The sequence below is a fragment of the Typha latifolia genome, chromosome 9, assembly GCF_019914945.1.
Source record: "Typha latifolia isolate L0001 chromosome 9, TyphaL0001v2, whole genome shotgun sequence".
Classification (NCBI taxonomy): Eukaryota; Viridiplantae; Streptophyta; class Magnoliopsida; order Poales; family Typhaceae; genus Typha; species Typha latifolia.
In genome coordinates this window covers 1,515,523-1,535,371 of record NC_133094.1, presented here as the reverse complement: position 1 = coordinate 1,535,371, position 19,849 = coordinate 1,515,523, and the positions used below count along the sequence as shown (strand labels likewise).

Here is a 19,849-nt window from a genome sequence, read left to right as displayed (position 1 = left end):
TTGGCAGGAGGAGCCAGGGGGAGGTGTAGATCTTAGTACATCATGAGACTATAGATGGTCCTCCCACTAAGTCAAAGACCTGATCATGGAATCTCAAAATCTTTTTGAGTGAGGTGCTTATCACTCTCTTTAAACATTCATTTTAACCTAGGGCCGGCCGGTGAGGCGGACGACGACGACGACAGAAGAAGAAGATTTGAGATTTTAGTGCCGATCAATTGAACATAGGTGTTGGTATATCAATTGCGTGCATCTGCTAGTCATAATTATAATCAAAAATTAAATATAAGAAACCTGCAGAATTATAACGAGCATGATCAGAATAGTCAGATATGCATGATTAATTACACTGACACCCTCACATTAGAGCACCACTACTACAAGCTGACAACTTTTGTACTACCATAACCAAATCAAAAGGCAAAGTCCTTCCTATTCCTATGAGAAAGAATTAAGAGGGTATTGTTATTACAAATAGGGACCATCACATGGCCTAGATGTTAGCAGACTTGGCACACAAGAAGAACTCTTATAATAGATAGCATCAAAATCCATGAAGCTCTTCCTACCAACAAGAAAAAAGAGAAAAGAAATGAGAATTAATTCAATTCAATTCAATTCAATTCAGATGAGATTGAATGATTGAGGGCTACCTTATCTTCTCCATGAGCATGAGTCATATGGATGGATGGATGTTTTGGTTTTGATGAGCATGAAGTGTGTTGTAATGTCATGGGCTCTGGCCTACAGGTAGCCCAATAGCTAGGTGGCTTGGCAGGATCAAGTCAGCCTCCAATTTGGACTGTTAAGGATGTCATGTCTTGTCATGCCAGCATATGGGGTCCATGCCATCATGGGTCACAGATGTACATGTTGGTGGGCTCCACCTTCACACACAAATAAACCCAATATTTTTTTGTTGTTGTTCTTCCTTTTTTTTTTTCTTTCTTTTTTCAGAAAAGACCTCCTCTGTTTTAAATATTTGATTTTTCTTTTTGACACCACACAGAGAAGATAGTTCTAAGAAAGATAATGTACCCGTGATTGGGTACATTAGATAAAGTTTCTTTTATCTAAAGTTTTTACTATGCAAATGGCTGAAATTAATATACTTCATTAGCGTCGGAAGAAAATTTTTACCATCAAGAAGTTGCTAATAACAAAATTATCCCTTAGATATTTTTTTTTCATATCTCACTAAATTATGTAGAAATAAGTTAATATATACGAAGTAAACTTAGAGGGTACGTACCTTCTAATATGATATACAAATCTCATATTTTCATCATCCTCACCGTCCCCGAACTGAAGATTTAATTCTCTGTAGAAGAAAAGGTGGTCGGAGTTGAGCTAAATAGTATTTTATAAGGTGTGATTCGTAAAATTACCTTCTTCACCGGAAGATAAAAAAAAGGTAAGGGGGTTATTTGCAAAAACTCCTTTTATATGAAAAAAAAAGAAAGAAAAGATTTACGGTGGGTGGGCAAATATATGACATACAGGTGGTATGAATTGTCGGCGGCGTTACGGCTGACATTATTTTTTTTGGTCTTTGAAACCGTTGGAGTGGGAAATTCTTATTTCTATGGCTTCGATTTGTCACTTCACAATCACAAGCATCGAAGGAGGAGGAGGATGAGGATGAGGATGAGGAGGTGGTGGTGGAGGAGACGAGGAAGTGAAGAGAGCATCTCTTTAATGATATTAAAATCCGTTAGTCTTGTCAACCCAAAGTTCGTCGCTGAGATAAAGTTTGTATTTGTTCTTTCCCTCAGTATTTACTTCTATACAAATATGAAATAATTCTCCAAAGGAGAGAAAATTATTATTAATGAACCAAAGTATGTATACGTAGCATCTCTCTTACTACAGTGGAAAGGAATATATATATACACTCTGTCGCTTAGAAATATACCAAATTAAATTCATCAAAATATGCATCATTAAATAACAAGACAACACTTTGCATGCTCAAATGTAGAGTCTGGGGAGGAGAAGCCAAAGACCCAAAGCAGTTTGCCACATGAGGAGTAGCAGAGATTGTACTACAACTGCAGCACTAGCTGCTAGTTGCTACCCAGAACAGTAGTAGACTTTCAATCTTATTTCATAGCTCATGATATAGAGATTATTGATTTCAATATTTTAATTAAAAATAAATAAATAAATTTTTTTTACCGGATTAAGTGTTATATCTGTGTTTGGTTTCAGGACTCCTAATTGTAAATTCGAAAAGAACATTAAGAAGTCATGGAATGCATCAATTAGGCCCAAGTGGCCATAGATATTGAGCTTAAACTGACATGAATGTCTCAGTGAGAAGGAACTCAATTTGGCTTCCAGTCTTTGACAACGACCAACTACTACTCGTGCAGTTAATTAAATGTGTGAGAGAGTATATGTAGGTAGATAGAGAGATAGATTTCAAAGTGGTCCTGGATTAGGGTAGACAGTCAGAGAGACATAATCCAATGCTCATGGATGTGTCAAAAGGAAAATAAAAAAGATAAGGGCTGGGGTCAGGAAATTGTGGTCCCAAATTGGTCAAAAGAATTGATCAATTGGGTAGCAGATGGTGAACTTTTGCCCAAAATTACTAGAATTGAGAAAAGGAGGGGCAGGGTAAAGCTGCAAGGCTTGCTCTGTTCCCATGGAAGTCTATAGGACAATCCTGGCTGACCCAATTGGTACAAGTTGGAAATATGTGGGCCACCAATCTCTGACAGTGATCATGGTGTTCATATCCAAGTTTTTTCTTCTCATCATCAGTAAATTCTTCTTGATTTTTCACAGTTTTACTGCACCTTTCTTTAGAGTATAAGATCCAGTTGCTCTTTACTGGCTTAAGCTTTCAGAATAGTTAGATGATTATTACTAGCACAGCACTTCAAATGGGTAGCCATGGCAATATGGCATGCATGTAGTATGACATTCATCTCCCAACCTAAAATCCATCCATCGATGTATTGCAACGTCCATCTCCAATAAACCTGCAGAATTTCCACCCATCTGAGCTGATGGTCTCATCCATTTGCTCCACCCATGTCAGCTTTTACACCCTTTCTTTCTTTCTTTCTCTCTCATGGCGGCTTATATACCCCACCCTCCTCACTTTGTCCCACACTTTTCAAGAGTGTGGTACTGCCGATTATGCCATTGGCATGAGGAAATAATTATTGAACATTTTAGAGAATGGTGTCTCTTCCCCTCCCACAAGCAACACATATAGTCGAGAGTGTCGTATGGGAGTAAGTAGGTGTTGTAGTAGTAGTAGTAGTAGTAGTAGTAGTAGTGTCAAGTTTGTGGAACGAGAGGGTTTGATGATGATGACAACACAATGAGAGTTCTTCTGGAAAATGGTGGAAAAGTGGAACAAGTGTTTATTCAAAAATTAAAATTTTAAAATTTTTGTTTGGTTTTGGTTTGTTTGAAAGAAGGCCCAATAATGAAAGTTGAAAGCAATAGGACAGGGGGAGGTTGGGTTTGGGTTGTTGGGCCCCCACTGCTCTCCCCCCAGGCCATCTAATTTTGCAGGAGAAAGGGGAGCAGCTTGCAGCTTGCAGCTATTCAGATCCCTATCATTGTACATCACTTTGAACTTTGACCATTTGTCTCCCTATTTGCCTCTCTCTCTCTCTCTCTCTCTCTCTCTCTCTATAAAATTGTTGGTTGTCACACCCCCAAAAGAAAAGTTACATTTACCTTGTTGGCCAATTACCAAATAATATTTACAAGAAGGAAAAAAAAGAAGAAAAAAACCCTTATGAGAAGTGTTAGGTACCGTATAGTTGGAAAGCATTGATTTTGAGATAAAATTTGGCCCAATTATTACAAAGCCCATGGGCCAAACTAAGTTAATGCAACACAAGGCTAAACTTAATTCTATAACTATTTACTTTATATTTGTTAATCCTTGTTGCATTTGGATCTAGATAACTTCATTAATTTATTTTCATCTAAAAAACAACAACTGATGTCATGCGCCCGAGATTCTACGTCAGCAAGAACCGAATCAACCGCCCCTTCCTCGAATCACGCTTTCTTCTAGAAGGCGTAATCCCCCAATCCCACGCAAAGTGCTCAAGATTCCCAGGTGACGCCTACTCCAACGGCCAGGATCTAATCAAGGTCAACCATTCATTTGACCCTTAAAGTCTCTCTCTCTCTCTCTCTCTCTCTCTCTCTCTCTCTCTCTCTCTCTCTCTCTCTCTCTCTCTCTCTCTCTCTATATATATATATATATGGCTTCCTCTCCTCCTCTCTATTCCTATCAAATATCTATCCAGTGACTCAATACAATGAGTGACCCTAGCTTGAGCCGGGTGAATTGGACCTCGAATTCCACCGCCCTACCATCGATGCTCGGGAACACACTTTTCGCCCTAGAAACAAGCATATCAAGATCGATTGCTACCGTATCAGCTTCCAAGTCGTCAACAGTGAGCATCAAGGGTCAAGGTGGGAAGTCTGCTCGAAGACGAACGAGAGCCTCTCAAAGGCCTCCGACGATGCTGCTCAACACCGACACAACTAATTTTCGCGCCATGGTGCAACAATTCACAGGCATCCCCTCCAGCCCATATTCGTTAGGGCCCGCTTTGAGCAAAGGCCCAATCATCAACTGCAGGCCCAATAATTTTAATGAACAACCTCCTCAACCAACAGCAGTGGATCACATAGGATACTCCCACCGGCAGCTGCTATATGATCAGTATGAGGAATTCATTAACCCTTCCAACTTGGGGATGATGCCAAGGAGATCTAATGGCAGCTCTACTTGAGAAAGAGGGAAGAGATTTCAATAGAGACATTCACCACAGCTTCTGTTCATGGTATCCAATAGATTTGACTCAATCTATGATGCCTAGGATTGAGGTTGATATCCAACTAACGAGGAGAAAACCAAGTCCTTTGGTGCTAACTTTTGCACCACCTTTTTTTTTTAATTTTTTTATTAGTATTTTGGTATACCTATATCCACTTGTAGCCTTTTGTTTTCATTATTATCTGTATTTGGGCAAGTGTGAAAATGGTCCTCACAACATATAAAAATAATTTAGAGGATTCAGGTGATGAATTATATAGTCACATTCTCCAATGACGAATGAATACATGAAAGATATATTCATGGAATCTACATCTTCAACTGTAGAGAGAATTCATTACAGAATAAAAGATTAACTACTATAAGGTTGCAACCACTGATCTCCATCAATAAAAGTAGTGTTCAATAAGGAAGATGCTTGAGTGTCATTAAGCTTTTGAACATAAGGAGCTCTCATGGTCATATTTGCACCTGCACCACTGCACTTATACTCTCCATAAAAGATGGTCCTGTTAGGGCACCAGAACAAGAAAATCTTGTCAAATTAGTTTTACAGTTCAATTTGTTAACATTTATGGGTTATCTAAAATTCTAATAGAAGGATAAGAAAAAAAAAGTATATAAACGATTAGTGCTTACTGATCTCTAGTCGGATCATTGAAGTCATTCCATCCTTCAGGAGAGATTATATCAGACATGGTGGTGTAAGCAAACACAACGCGAGAATAAGGCCTCCAAGCTCGACCTAACCATATTCTCCCGGTTCCTCCGATCGAGCAATTCACAAACACGAAGCCAGTGTTCTCGTCACTAGATGCTCGACCGTGTGCAGTGACAGCTCCATTGATGATCTTGAGGCCAACCGGGACTGGTGTTGCTATTGAAATTAATTTACAATCCTGAAATACGAGCATATAAAGTAAACTACTTTGACATGGTATCAAAGTCAACCTCAACCTTTATCTTTCTTATTTGTTATCTTTTCCTTTTGGTTAAAAGATAGTTAAAAAGAAAGAAAGAAAAGGGTCAATCTAGCCTATCAAGTAAGGCACAAGAAAGCAGAAGATGTCACACGGCACGGATTGTAATAAATTTTTTTTTCTCATTTCTCATTTAATTACTTGCCTTAGAATTAATTCTAAGTGGTAGCAGAGTAAGTAGAGTCTTGCATTTTTTTTAAAATTTTTATTATAAAAAAGTAGAGTCTTTGCATTGAAATAAGTTAAGTTACCTCATACAGTGACCTGCCATCTCCAAAGATGAAATCAATAGAGCCTTGTATGAAACACTCTTTGAAATAGTGTCTTCCTCGGTCGTCGTGCAGCGTATCCTGAGCCCCGAAGAACCCGCAACCCCAGAAGGCGGCCTGGTCGCCGCCGACGCGAACCGCGAGCGCCTGAGCTCCGACGTCGCCGGGATTTGGCAGAGGTGCAACATTCTAGTACGTGTTACATGCAATGATGATAATAATAATAATAATAATAAAACGTTAGCTTTAGTCCTTAAAAATTTGCTCAAGAAATTAATAAAAGTGAGCTAATGGGTGTGGCATTGTTAGTACAATGAAGCTTATGTTCTTTGCAATGAAGTTTGATCCGTAAATGGCGACGGATGCGCTGAAAAACGTGCCGTGCGACGAGTTGGCCGTGTCGTTCCATGCAATCGCTGTTGTATCGAATCCTTGTCCTTGGAATGTGATGTTGGGCTTCGTCCTTGGGATTGTTACCTTCTCGCTATCATCATGGAGATCGTGATTAATTACAACCAAGTACGAAATAGTATTGGAATATTAACAAAAAAGAGAGGTATTTTAGCATTTTTAATGTTAGAATGGAAGAAATAAAAAAAGAAAAAGGAGAGAATCAAGCTTACTAGTATATGCCCTTGTTGATCCATATAATAGTTCTCATCTGGCTAAAATTTCCAACAGTGTCTACTGCCGATTGCACTGTCGTGAAGTTGCAGCAACCATTGCGATCGACACATAATATGGATGTTGTGTTCGTGTTGGGTGGAGGGAAGTTAGAGGGGAAACCATCACAGATTGAGCTATTAGAAGCTGCATCATTGTGGCGTCGGTGACGGTGGTGATAATAGTTGCTCTTCTGCGAGCTCTTAAAGTAACTCGAAAAGAGTGGTGCTTTAGGTAGCAAAGATGATGTGAGGAGAAGAAATTTGAGGTATGGTGGATTTTGCAATATAAGTTGTGTGGAGAGAAAAGCTACAAGAATGGCAGATAGAAGAGTGAGTGAAGTAATTCTGGAGCTCATAGTGATTGGATTTAGAATTTGGATGAGAGGAGAAGAGGAGGTTCCAGTAGGTATAAGGGATGGAAGACTTTAGATGCACTTGAAGCTAGCAACAAGGCTAAATGGCATGCCTTGCAAGATGCAAACCACCTTTGCCTTCAAGTTTAATATGTCAGTCAACCTACCAAAGTTGCTAAGGTTCTTGATGGCATGAAAATTAATTTAACTACTCAAGATGAATGCAACAAACATTTTGATATATATATATAGGAATGCAATGATAAAAGGATTAATTACTTAGTTACTTCTTCCTTCACATGAAAGCATAGGGATATGAGTGCTAGGATAATTGAGTGCTTCTTTTTTCACGCCTCCAAAGCCAATTGATATGTCTATTAGTTTATTTGTTCATGTAAACCTATTTATTTATTGTAACACCTCTATCAATTTTTATCTCTTTTTATTTTCTCTAAAATAAAGGTAAAATAATCCCTAGAGACCAATATAGACATAGTTAAAAGGAGCATTTCGGAGGTGTTACATAGTTAATGGGCCCAATATGAAAATAGCCATTTGGGCCTTAAGTTAAACAAATTGGAATCTGAATGCGGCCCAAATCACGTAGGCCCAGGCTGCCAGGGCCTACGTATGCGGATAGCCAGCTATTTAATGGACTCCTACCCGAATCCGAATTCTATCTTTTCTTCTCCATATCCTCACCTCTGTGACTTACGATTAGCTTCGCTTCCCTGGTATGGGCTCGATATCGCCGTTGATCTTGGCTTCGCCTTATTCTTCTTCTTCTTCTTCTACCAAGCGGAATGCGAGGAACTTAATGGATTGGTATCCGGATCTTCCTCCCGGGAGCAGAGTCTTTGTCCGAAGTGAGCCGCATGCCCTTATTTTCTTTGCTTCAAATCACTACTTTTTACTGCGATTTATGTCCATCTTTTCGTTGTTTCCTTCTTTCACAATTTTTGTATATTTCAGAAGGACCCATTTCTTCTTTTTGTGTTATTCTTCAAACAATACCTTTTTGCTGGATTATTTCGGGGAAATGTAAGATGGATTTATTGTGATGTGGCAGGGAGATTGTTGGATTTTTTTACTTCTGTTAATTAATAGATGATGGGTCCAGAAAGTGAGTTTAGTTTTAGTATTCAGTGGAAGGTTATAGTGCTAAATTTACGGTTTAGAGACTGGCACTTTTGATCCTCTATCTTTAGACTACTAGAAATGAAAAATGAAAAAGCTTTAATCAATTTATGCTAGGAGTTTCGAGTGCCAAGACACTTCTATAGTTTTATGAGACATTAAAACATGATAAGAATTCTGTCTTGATTACTGTCTTCCAAGATTCACCACCTTGTCGTAACAGCTTCCTTTCAGTTTTCCTTATAATTTGATTGATAACATCATTACCGAAATTTTAACTTGGATTTCATTTTAATGACCTTAAAAGTTGAAGAGTTTAAGGAAAAAATATCATTAAACTTTCAAACAAACTGAATCTGATAGACATTGTAAGCTCATGCTATTATCTCCAGATACCATTTATGTGTAAACAACAGAATATTGAGCATAGAATCGCATGGAAAATATTAATTGAGTTCCATGGAGTTCTTTGCTGTCTTCTGAGAGTCATTCTTCAATTTTGCTATTATACTCATCTCCTACTGTCTTGTATTTTTCTTATTGCTCTACAGATCTGCCATATTCTACAGGCGAAGCCACTCTCATCAAACTGTTTTCAAAGTTTGGGCAGATTGTAGAGGGTAACTTTCTCTTTTTTGTTTCCCAGAATGAGGTCATCAGAATCATTGGAGTTAATATTTACCTGTTTTGGCAGTTAAACTTGCTAAACATGAAGAGTCAAAGAGATCAAAAGGCTATGCGTTTATTCAGTATTCTTCTCAAGATCATGCTGTGTTAGCATTGGAGCAAATGGATCAAAAGGTGTAATATCTCAAACTTTTCTTTTTTCTTCTTGATCTTTCATGAAACCAAGAAAGATGCAGGTCTAAACATTTGTCCTTGTCTAGTTTCTAATCGCCCGACAACCTTGTAGTTCTAATAACGAACATTACAATGACTTGGATATACAAGTCTTTGATTTCTGGAGGTTTTAGTAATTGGGTAGCTCGTAGAAGTCTTCTTTTGTACATCATATTAGCTACTGCCAACTTTACTTTCTCCCCTGAACATGTAGGCATTTTCTACTATATATCTGCTGATGTGTTGCTTCCATACTTCAATAACGTGCTGCTGGGGTAGTTCATTATGAGCCCGCAGAGTTATCAGATGCCATTGTGTGCAAGCACACTAATTATTGTCCTCACGATTCATTCTTGTAGCTGATTCCTTTTCCTTGTCCAGTTTCTAATCGCCCGACAAAACTCATTGCTCTTCTTTTCCTTTCCAGAGGATCGACGGTAGGACTATTTATGCTGAGATTGCTAAGCCCATTAAAAATGGATTTGCTGCTTATCCAATTACGTCGGGTCCTCCTTCGCAACAGAATATATAGAAGCTGATCTCTTAAGGATCCACAGATGGGGAAGATTTCATTTAGCCCTGATTGTTTCGAGAAAATTATAAATGCTATATTGTTTGCTTGCTCCAAGGATGACAACTTCGTTTCTCTGAGCTCCGTATGATCCATAAAGTGACCTTAGCATCTAACAATGCGGTGTCAACTGCCACCCTAATGAAGCATAGATCAAGATAGTTGCCTTTTGTACTTCCTTCACTCATCAATTGTCAAGTATTGTGCATGTACATGAATATTTATATACCTCTTTTGACACACTGTGTACACATACTATTAATCCATCTTATGTAACTTTTGCTATCAAATTGCTGATTTTGGCTGCTATTGCTTAGTTTGGAGGCATGCAATTCCTATTCTTCAGTTCTTCTTCACCCTGCTATTAGTATTGATCGAAACACCAAATTAGTAGTGTTTAATCTGAATAACTATCACTCCATTATATCACGTGATATAAGAATCTTATCTTGCTACTTATTTCAGTGTGTTTTCAATGATCAGTTTACTACTTCCATCTTTATATCAAGAAAGTTTGTTCATAATGAACTTGACAGAATAAGAGAGATAAGAGGGATACATGATATTTGAGCATTCATAGACACCCATATCACTCTTTGGACTTGGTATAGAGTCAGATTTGATGGGCATGACCAAAAGGCGAACAGTTCAATTTCACAATCACTTATGCAGATTGAGACCTTTTTTCTTTCTTTCTTTATCCTACATTTTAGTTTTCTTTGTGAGAAGCCTTCTCCTTTTATTATATTTACTCATCCTTTTATTATATATTAAAATCTCCTCCAATTAGTTCATAAGAACGTTCACAATGTGCTGTGCCTTTTCTTCTTCCCTCCTTTTTCTATTTATACAAGAAATCATTTTAAGAGTATGTAGTCAAAGAAATAAAACAGACATATTTTTTAAACAATGACTGAGGAAATGCTTGTTCTTACAAATATTAAGTGAAGGAAGGATTCTATTTGCAAATATAGAGAGCTTCGATAATAAAGTTTAATATAGGTGGTCATATGCAAAAACACGTAGCAAGAGAAGTGAAAGAGAGAAAAGGTTTATAAAATAAAAATTTTAAAAAAAGAAAGAGAAGAAAAGGCAGCACTTTTCGCATTTTGCCATTTAACCCCGCGTTCTCTCTCTCTCTCTCTCTCTCACACACACACAAGATTTTCGCCTCGGCGTAGCTCGCGATTTCGAACTCCAATGGCGGACACGAAGCCCGAGAAGGAGGTAGAAGGAAATCCGGAGAGGCCGGTCCGAGTCTACGCGGATGGTATCTATGATCTCTTCCACTTCGGCCACGCCAGATCTCTCGAGCAAGCCAAGAAACTGTAATCCGATGAAACCCTCTTTCTTTTACACCCCCGTCGATTCCTTTCTTTTGTTTTCGCGTTTCTCGGTTGGGTTCTTTTCGCTTCTGACATGTTATTGCATATGATTGCTTCGTTCTCGACGGGAAAGTTGACTCCCGAATTGGGTCTTCTTTCTATTTTTGAACTTCTCGTTTAATTATTAGTTTCGTATTGGTATGGATTTTATTTCTTGGTGTCACTGATCAGTAAAAGTTCATATAGATTAGGTCATGTCGATTGTTTAAATCATTACATGAGATGAATAAATTAGGAAACCTCTGGTCGGATCGAAGTGCAGTGGGGAAAGAAAGGCCCAAATTTCTTGAATTCAGGTGTTTCTAGGCCAATTTCTTGATTGGGTCTGGGATCCGTAGATGTATTCATATATAGGTGGTTCATAAATTTTAATCTTATGTACAAAGAAATGTTGGTTATGAGATTAGCAGAGGGTTAAAGAATGAGAAGGTAGAAGGAAGATAGAAAAAGTTGATTATAAAAAAAGAGAAAGATGAGGGACATGAAGATGAATTCTAGTGATGTGGACTTGCTTCTTACCATTTTAACTGTTGTTACATGAGAGGATCTTCAGTTATAACATGTGTTGTTGTGTTTAGTTACACGCCTTAAGAAAACAAGATATGTATTGTAAGTTACTCTATTTTCTTTTTTTGTTGACACATTAGGTTTGTGGTGCGTCTATTCCATGTCTTAGATTATGTGCTTGGAATCATGGTCTAATGAGGTCTCTCATATATATGTGAAAAAATTGTATCTCGTGAGTATATGCATATACAGCCAATGGCCAAACCAGTGAACAAGGCTCAGCAGCTCTAAATAAAGAGGATTTTATTTATGTGAGATCAGTTTTCTTCAATTATATCCTGTATATTTGGTCATTATAGGTAATAGAAACTCCTTGAAGTAATTGTTGCAATTAACATAGGGTACTTGACTTATATTAGTAAGTGTAGAGCCTAGTTGTGGCTGAAATTTTTAGATTAAATGTGGTGGTGTCAGGAAGCAGGATCTATCTAAAGAGGATAGAGAAAGTATTTTAGCAGTTGATGATTAGGCGATTATTCACAACAATAATGTGAGCTTTAAGTTATGGGGTATGTTGAGTTTAGAAAATTTAGAAGGATTACATCGATAATATTATGTTAGAAACTTACAATTCCCCATATTCCAGAACATGAAATTGAGAAAATGGTGGATAAATCTTTCCTTAATATCCATATGGACAGCAATGTTAATGTGCTGGCTGTTTCTGGCTTTTGGCACATGCTTGTTTGTTTAAGGAACTCATATGCTAGGTTCTGCTTCTTGTAGTAAGATTAGCATTACCTTTAGTCACGTGAAATAAGTGAACCTGAGATTATGCTTCTTGTGATACAGGTTTCCAAACACGTACCTTCTTGTTGGATGCTGCAATGATGAACTGACACACAAATACAAAGGGAAGACTGTTATGACCGATGTAGAGCGTTACGAATCTCTTCGTCATTGCAAGTACTTTATTTGACTCTCTTTTTTTGTTTGCTTTCTAAAACTATTATTTGTTGATTCTCTTACACTATGAAGGTCTGCATAACGAGTGCTTTTCTCATTTTGTTAATGTCTTCATTGCTTTCTTAATGTAACTAACTTCTTATGGGAAAGCAATTTCATAGTTTCCAACTTCAAAGACATCTTGCGCTTGTAATTATTGTTGAACCATCAAATATTTATCTTTGGAGACTTGATTGGATGGTTATTTCTAGGAGTAACTGATGACAGAATAATTCTAATCTATGACTTTCACTGTTTTCACATTTCTCGCCACCGGAAAGTAGGTGAACTTAGTAGTAATGTCTCACAGTTAGTAACCATTTTGTATCTGTCGAATATTTAGATTGCTTATGCTATATTGCCTAGCTTTGCACTCTGATACAGTATAATATTTTGGTTGGACTTCGTGGTTTATGTGAAATATTTTCTTGATGAATGAAGCTTCATTATCTTGACAGGAATATAAGAGTTTGTCTGGTGATTGAAGTTCCCTTTGCTTGATAACTCTAGTCTATTATTTTAGTTCTTGCATTGTTCTAGGATCAGGCCACAGTATGAGGGAAGCCAAGGTACTGCGTATGCAGACAGATATTACAGGTTGTATTATGTGTGATCTCATAAGTGTTTAGATAGCTAGTCACTTTCGTTTCCTTTTACTATTTTTTGCATTGACAAACATCTTTATAATCAATGGTATTGATCAGATGAAACTGAGAACTTGAGCAATAGAAACGAAACCAAAAATCATAAATGAAGAAACACAAATTCAACCACGATTATTTGAGAATACTATGCTTTTCTATTCTAATTATGATAGTAATTCTTGTGGGCCTGGAATCTAGAATGGTCTGAAAGTTCCATTAGCATTTTCTACTATGCGGTGGTTTACCTTTCAATTTGAATGCGTGGATTCACATAGATCCAAAGTTATGATGAAAATGAGAAAAGAGAATGATTCTGATTGATCATTTCTCAACAATCCCTTGGGAAACCCTTATCTTTTAAATTTGAAATAATAAGAGCATATATAATTGAAAATCCCAATGAATTCGTAGTTTTACTCGAGGTTTGTCTTTTACCTTGTTAGATGGGTCGATGAAGTTATTCCTGATGCTCCTTGGGTTATCACAAAAGAGTTCCTTGAGAAGCACAAGATCGATTTCGTTGCACATGACTCTCTTCCGTAAGTTATCCTAACCCAAATGCTTTATCTGCTTTATCTATTTGTTTTGTCAATTATATTACTGATACATGTATTTTGCATGTCAAATGCATGCAGAATTTGACTTTTTTTCTCGAAGCTTTAGAAAAATATATCTGTGTATACATGTATATGAGCCTTATTTGCTTGGTCTGAATGCATGTGAATTTTATATTAATCAGTTTATTAGTTTTGTCAATCCTTGTTTAATAAGAATTCAAACTTTTTATTTTTCTTCCTATCACATCTACATAGATATACTGATACAAGTGGAGCTGGCACGGATGTATATGAATTTGTGAGTGCAAATTGCTTCTTTACGTCATACGTCTGCTGTCAGTCAATATTTCTCAAATCCAGAACCGCTTATCCTTTATTTTTTGCACCAATCAATTAAAGTACCTTATGTGCTTTCAGGTCAAAGCCATTGGTAAGTTCAAGGAAACAAAACGCACAGATGGGATATCAACATCTGATATTATAATGAGGATTGTCAAAGATTACAACGAGTATGTAATGCGCAACTTGGCACGGGGATATACTAGGAAAGAACTTGGTGTCAGCTACATTAAAGTATGTAATAAGATGTTTTGTATGCATGCTATTAATAGGAATTCTAATATGCTGCCTCTGTTGGACTATTTTGGCAGACTTTTGGAGTTGGGCAACTTACCTTTTGTTTGTTATCTTGCCAGGAAAAACGGTTGATAGTAAACATGGGGATAAAGAACCTGCAGGACAAAGTGAAGCAGCAGCAAGAAAAAGTGGGCGAGAAGGTACTTTGTACAACTGGAATATCTTAGTTTATATGAGAACCAAACAAATGTTGGAACAGAGACGGGAAGTAATTTATTGATGATGCATTGTGCAAGCAGTTGAAGCATATTTTCCTAATTTATTATTCATTCTATTTTCCCCTTTGTTGTAAGGTAGCTGCTTGAGTAGCATATCACTTGAAGATAGACAAAGTTAACGTGAATGTAATCGACATTGTCTTCTTTCGGTTTCTTGGTATAGAAAGGAGGGCGTAGACCTAATTTCAGCTTTCCAAACAGTTTGAAGGAGGGTTCTTATATTTTTTTTTTAACGTACAATTTTCAGGGTTCTAGGACACCATTACTTAGATGATAGCCTCAATTTGGTTGTTTTTTTCTTTGCAAATTCAATTAGATATTCCTGTAGGCAAATGTTAAGAACATGTACACTACCTAGCCTTCTTGTAAAGGATAAGGATATGCATGTAGAAAGGAGAAAGGAGACAAGTCCCTTGCTGGATCAATGATACTCTTCGATGGTTCACTTGGTTTTTGGTTCAGCTTCCTGATTTGACTAATATCAAGTGGCTAATAAGTAATAATCCAATCCAATGGAAGAGACTAAGGCCATGCTTTGCTTTGAGTTTAGAGACACTCCCTGAACTCGTTTAGGGATCCCTAAACTAGTTCAATAACCAAATATCTTTTTATCTTTTTCATATATAATTAAGTTTATTCTTTAAAAAATTAAGACTAAGAAATGTGACTAACTAATCGAGTTCGGGGCTAATATACTATAGTACTTAAAAATTGTAACATTTACTAAGTTGTTATATGCTTCCAACTGTGATGAGAGCGAATCTGATGTTTTTGATGTCAACTGTATAATCAAAATGTTAGGTCTTAGAGAACGCGGGCATAGACCTGTACGGACTTTATGCTATAAGAAAAGGAAAAGAAATTCTGTATTCCATCTGTTTAGTTGCCTTTCCCTTTGATGGTTTCAGTAATCATTGATATTTTTCCAATTTATTTTCTTAAAGGTTTTGACTTCTATCCATGTTGATTATGCACTTTTGACTTGTGCAGTTAAATACAGTTGCAAAACTTCAGGAGGAGTGGGTGGAGAATGCAGATCGCTGGGTTGCTGGTTTTCTTGAAAAATTTGAGGAGGGATGCCATTCAATGGTGATTAAGAAACCATACTCCCTTTCCTGATATAATTGCTAATTGCCTTATACATTATGTACGCTAAACATATATGTATTTATATTTATTCTTTTCAATACGTCAGGGGACAGCCATCAAAGAGCGAATCCAGGAGAGTCTTAGGGCGCAATCAAGGGATTTTAGTTTGTTGCAGTATGAGGACGAGTAGCCAAACTTGTGCAATCTATCTGCATGCAAATTATGGTGTGCGAATGCGATGTAGCAAACAAGTTGCAGAAAAATAACTAAAACAATCCCACATAGCCTGTTCCACTTATCATCTACTTCGTCATCAATCTGATTTTTTACCGCTTTACAGGGAAAGGTCATCTTATTCCCTTGTGGTGTTTGGTTTATTTTGACATGCATTTGTTAAACCTGTAATTACATAACAGCAATAATTGATTCGAGTTTATCAATTTGACTGCATATATCCTAAGATGTTTTGAGTTTTGGTCTTATTAACTGTCTTAGGTCCCCATTTTCTGTGATGACAAAAACATGAGTAATGCCGTCTTTCTTTTAAACAATGGCCTTCTAAAGGTGGAGGTAGGGAAGCTCTAAGATGTTGGAAAAACTATATTTTGTCTTCATGACGGCAAGAAGTTGTTCTGCATCAAGTAAATGAAACTATGTAGTGACAGCTTTTCATCTGTAAAATGTTTTTCACATATGAAGGTAAGGAATCTTTGAGATGTTTGAAAATTGTGTTTTATTTTTATTTTTAAGCAGATTATCTCGTTTTTGTCTTTCAACCATGTGGTGGTGTTTATCTTGTAATCTAGAAACTATGTAGTTCTGTTTTTGTCTTTTAAACAGTGATTTATTTTTTAGCAGATTATATTTAATCAGTGATTTATGCTGTCTTTTAACTATAAAATCTTTAGAAGGCATAAATCACTGTTTAAAATAACAATTCATTCTGTTACTAGCCCTTGTCTAGGGGCCATGGAAGAATTAATGCTTACTCCAAGGTCTAGACTACAAGATAAATTTTATTTGGAATCGCTCTGAGCTCGAAATATTAACGAGCTGTGTTCCATTAGCTCAAATATATCTACAATCTTGGCTTTCATATTCAATTTTTCTAACGATTGAAAATTAATTACTAGTTAATTAATATTCTACTCATTAGATTTATGTCTAATAGTTGGATTTTTAATTCTATAAATTTATTAGTTTAACTCTAGCTAATTAAACTGAGCTCTCTGATTGAGCTTGACTTAACTTGCCAAGCTAAATGAACCTAACACCGAGTTGACACGAAATCTTTTTCTCATTTTCTCACTGAATACGAGCTAAGATTTCAGCTAGCTTTTTAAGTTTGACTCACGATTGGATAAATTTAATTTCGAGTGAAACATTGGAACAAAGTGTGGTTATTTACAGAAAAATTTCTTAAATTCTAGTAATAATTAAGATTGAGCTATTAAAACTAAATGTGTTTATTTTTTATATTAAATATAAATCTTTATACCAAAATAAGTGCTCACAAGAACATATTTGTACTATTTTAAAGATTAAAAGACTTCTTTATATGCAAATGACCTCTGGAACTGGAACTGGAACTGGAACCGGAACGAACAAGGACTAGTCGATACTCGACACCCCCCCCCCCCCCATCTCTGCAGAACAAATATCATCATAACCATCCAAAATCTAGTATGACCATTCAACACCTCTGAATCATCCAAACTTCTACACAGACTCGTTGCAACGTTTCAAACCACTAAACTCTCCCTCGTCTCTCTCTCTCTCTCTCTCAGCCATGGAAGCAGAAGCCTCTGGGTAAAAGAGGGGGAAAGAGAAAAATAAAGGGAAAATAAAAGGGGGGCAAAAGGAAAGAAGATGGCTTTCTTCCTTCCCAAACTCTCGGCCCCTCCTCCCCTGCTCCCTCCTCACCCAAAACTTTCCCCAAATGCCTCCACAAAGCCCCTCCTTCTCTCCTCCTCCTCCTCCTCCTCCGCCCTCCTCGCCCGTGACGTGTTACGAGAGAAGCCTCCCGCTTTGCACCAAATCGACGCCGGTAGTAGAACCAAGAAGGAAGGGACCAAGAAGCAAAAGGATGATTTTTACCTCAACCTCGGCGTTGCGGTCCGCACACTCCGAGACGATTTGCCCAATCTCTTCTCCCAGGACCTCAATTACGACATCTACCGGTCGAATCCTCAATACCCAATTCGCCAATTTGGAGTCGGAGTGCAAATCTTACTTCTTTCTGACGCAAGTTTTGATCTTTTTTGTTTTCATTTCGGTGCTGTTTTCTCTTCTTCGCAGTGATGATATCACGTTCATCGATTCGTTAAACACGTTTCAAGGCATCGAGAACTACAAATTGATCTTTTGGGCTCTCCGGTTTCACGGTCGGATCCTGTTTCGGGAGATCGGGTTGGAGATTTTCCGGGTGTGGCAGCCGTCGGAGAACGTGATTTTGATCAGGTGGGAACTGCAAGGGGTGCCGAGAGTGCCGTGGGAGGCGCAGGGGAGGTTCCAGGGGACTTCTAGGTATAAACTGGACCGTAACGGGAAGATCTACGAGCACAAAGTCGACAACTTGGCCGTCAATTTCCCACGGGCGCCGGTGGGGCCAGCGACCGTGATGGATTTGGTCGTCGCGGCATGTCCGCCGAGCCCCAATTTGACGTTTTGGGGCGATCTCTCGGAGGGCGGGCCGTGGTCGTCGGCGACGAGCTCGTGGGTGGAACTTTACCGGGCGGTGAGGGGCACTTTGGAGCGCCAAGGGCCGAGTCTGGTGACAAGTAGAATCGAAGGGTTGGTTGGTTGTTCATAGAGCCAGAAATGGAAGGCTAAATTGCTAGGTGAGTTAGCATAGTATCTATCCTTTGGTGAATGGTGAATATATACACAAAGTATTGTTCTATTACTCAAATTTTAGATTTATCATTTACAAGGAAAGAAGAAGAAGAAGAAGAAGAAGGAGAAGAAGAAGAAGAAGAAAACCAATTTTTCCTATATTTCTCTATCTATCTTTATGCTGTATTATTCTTCTAGTAATGTTTCAAATCTTGGATATTTATTATATATAGGTCACAAGAAGGGCTTCTTGATTGTAAACTTTGAGAAACAAACACACTAGTTGGAGAGATCTACGAATACTTCATAACTTTTAATATTACACCTCGAAATCCTCGACGATATAGATTGTGTGTTTGTTATTATACCCCCACAAAAAAAAAATCTCTGCATTATTTTTTTATAATCTTAATTGCAGAATTCTACTGATTACCTCTCTTGAGAATATTGGGACTGTAATTGAGCATCAAAATGGTGAAATCCAAATTTGGGCCATATGCAGATTAGCTAATTGGTGACAATTATTGAGTCTTAGCTTTTTTTCCCTAAGGTTGGATCCAATGAATTATAAGACTGGTTGAATTCAACAGATTGTTATTATACGATAATTAAATATATTCCCCCTTTCTTCCAGACCTTTAAACTGGAAATGCTTCAATAACACCATTCCCGTATTCATTTATGTATACGATAATAAGCTTCTAATGTATCTACTATATTAATGAAGAATAGAAAGGAAAGAAGATTCAAGAAGTGCTGAGTGAGTAAAATAGTGAAAGAGAGTTAGATTGGTAATGTTTGGAAAATTAAATATAAATAGGAGTGATATTTTTTTAAGTTCTCAATGGCAGATATGTACAATGTTTCAGTATAAAACCCACTGAATAAATGGCTGCCTACTAAGATGCATGCAGGCCATCCAAAATTTGCCTCTCCACAATGTATAACAGTAGATTCAGATATTATTTGAATTTTCAATATATGTTATAATTGAGATTATATTGGCCCATCTACCAAGCTAGATAGTTGCTCTGTCCAAGAACTAAAATAAGATTGTAAGACAAATTTCAATAGAAAATTCCCAAGTCTTATCAATCAGAAACCCATTATTATAATACGTCACATAAAATCCCAATGGGCACAAACTGGTCTCGGAATTGGGATCTAAGAACTCAAGAAGGAAAATGAATTCCGACTAAGAAGAAGATGAAGGAGAAGGAATGGCTCTTGTTGAGAGAGTGTCCAAAAATTTGGAAAAATATTTGAGGGAAGGACGGCCGAGACCTCTGCCTCGCCACTCAAGGGGATGGACGACGACAGCGGCGGAGGCACC

The 19,849-nt window shown here is 37.5% G+C and overlaps 4 protein-coding genes across 6 annotated transcripts; 3 read left to right on the top strand and 1 right to left on the bottom strand.

Annotated features, from left to right (window-relative positions):
- Positions 1-5,070: 5,070 nt before the first annotated feature.
- LOC140794701 (probable pectinesterase 8) lies at positions 5,071-7,306 on the bottom strand. Its single transcript, XM_073146835.1, has 5 exons — positions 6,698-7,306; positions 6,387-6,558; positions 6,057-6,263; positions 5,465-5,724; positions 5,071-5,334 (listed from the first exon to the last, which is right to left on the bottom strand). The coding sequence occupies exons 1-5, from the start codon at positions 7,093-7,095 to the stop codon at positions 5,178-5,180; spliced, it is 1,194 nt and encodes a 397-aa protein (XP_073002936.1). The 5' UTR covers positions 7,096-7,306; the 3' UTR covers positions 5,071-5,177.
- Positions 7,307-7,788: 482 nt separating this feature from the next.
- On the top strand, positions 7,789-9,930 carry LOC140795486 (small RNA-binding protein 11, chloroplastic-like). Its single transcript, XM_073148061.1, has 4 exons — positions 7,789-7,958; positions 8,781-8,849; positions 8,924-9,030; positions 9,497-9,930. Exons 1-4 carry the CDS (start codon positions 7,829-7,831, stop codon positions 9,599-9,601), a joined length of 411 nt encoding a protein of 136 aa, XP_073004162.1. The 5' UTR covers positions 7,789-7,828; the 3' UTR covers positions 9,602-9,930.
- A 730-nt stretch (positions 9,931-10,660) lies between these two features.
- Positions 10,661-16,163, top strand: LOC140795485 (choline-phosphate cytidylyltransferase 1-like). Its single transcript, XM_073148059.1, has 8 exons — positions 10,661-10,968; positions 12,385-12,498; positions 13,625-13,720; positions 13,994-14,036; positions 14,156-14,311; positions 14,434-14,514; positions 15,583-15,681; positions 15,788-16,163. The coding sequence occupies exons 1-8, from the start codon at positions 10,841-10,843 to the stop codon at positions 15,869-15,871; spliced, it is 801 nt and encodes a 266-aa protein (XP_073004160.1). The 5' UTR covers positions 10,661-10,840; the 3' UTR covers positions 15,872-16,163.
- Positions 16,164-17,260: 1,097 nt separating this feature from the next.
- On the top strand, positions 17,261-18,777 carry LOC140795578 (uncharacterized). 3 transcript variants are annotated; one of them, XM_073148250.1, is made up of 3 exons: positions 17,261-17,861; positions 17,980-18,521; positions 18,620-18,777. In XM_073148250.1, exons 1-2 carry the CDS (start codon positions 17,551-17,553, stop codon positions 18,491-18,493), a joined length of 825 nt encoding a protein of 274 aa, XP_073004351.1. In that variant the 5' UTR covers positions 17,261-17,550; the 3' UTR covers positions 18,494-18,521; positions 18,620-18,777. The 3 variants fall into 3 exon arrangements, with proteins under 3 accessions (XP_073004351.1, XP_073004350.1, XP_073004349.1); XM_073148249.1 differs by having other exon boundaries at positions 18,615-18,777; XM_073148248.1 differs by having other exon boundaries at positions 17,980-18,777.
- Positions 18,778-19,849: the final 1,072 nt, after the last annotated feature.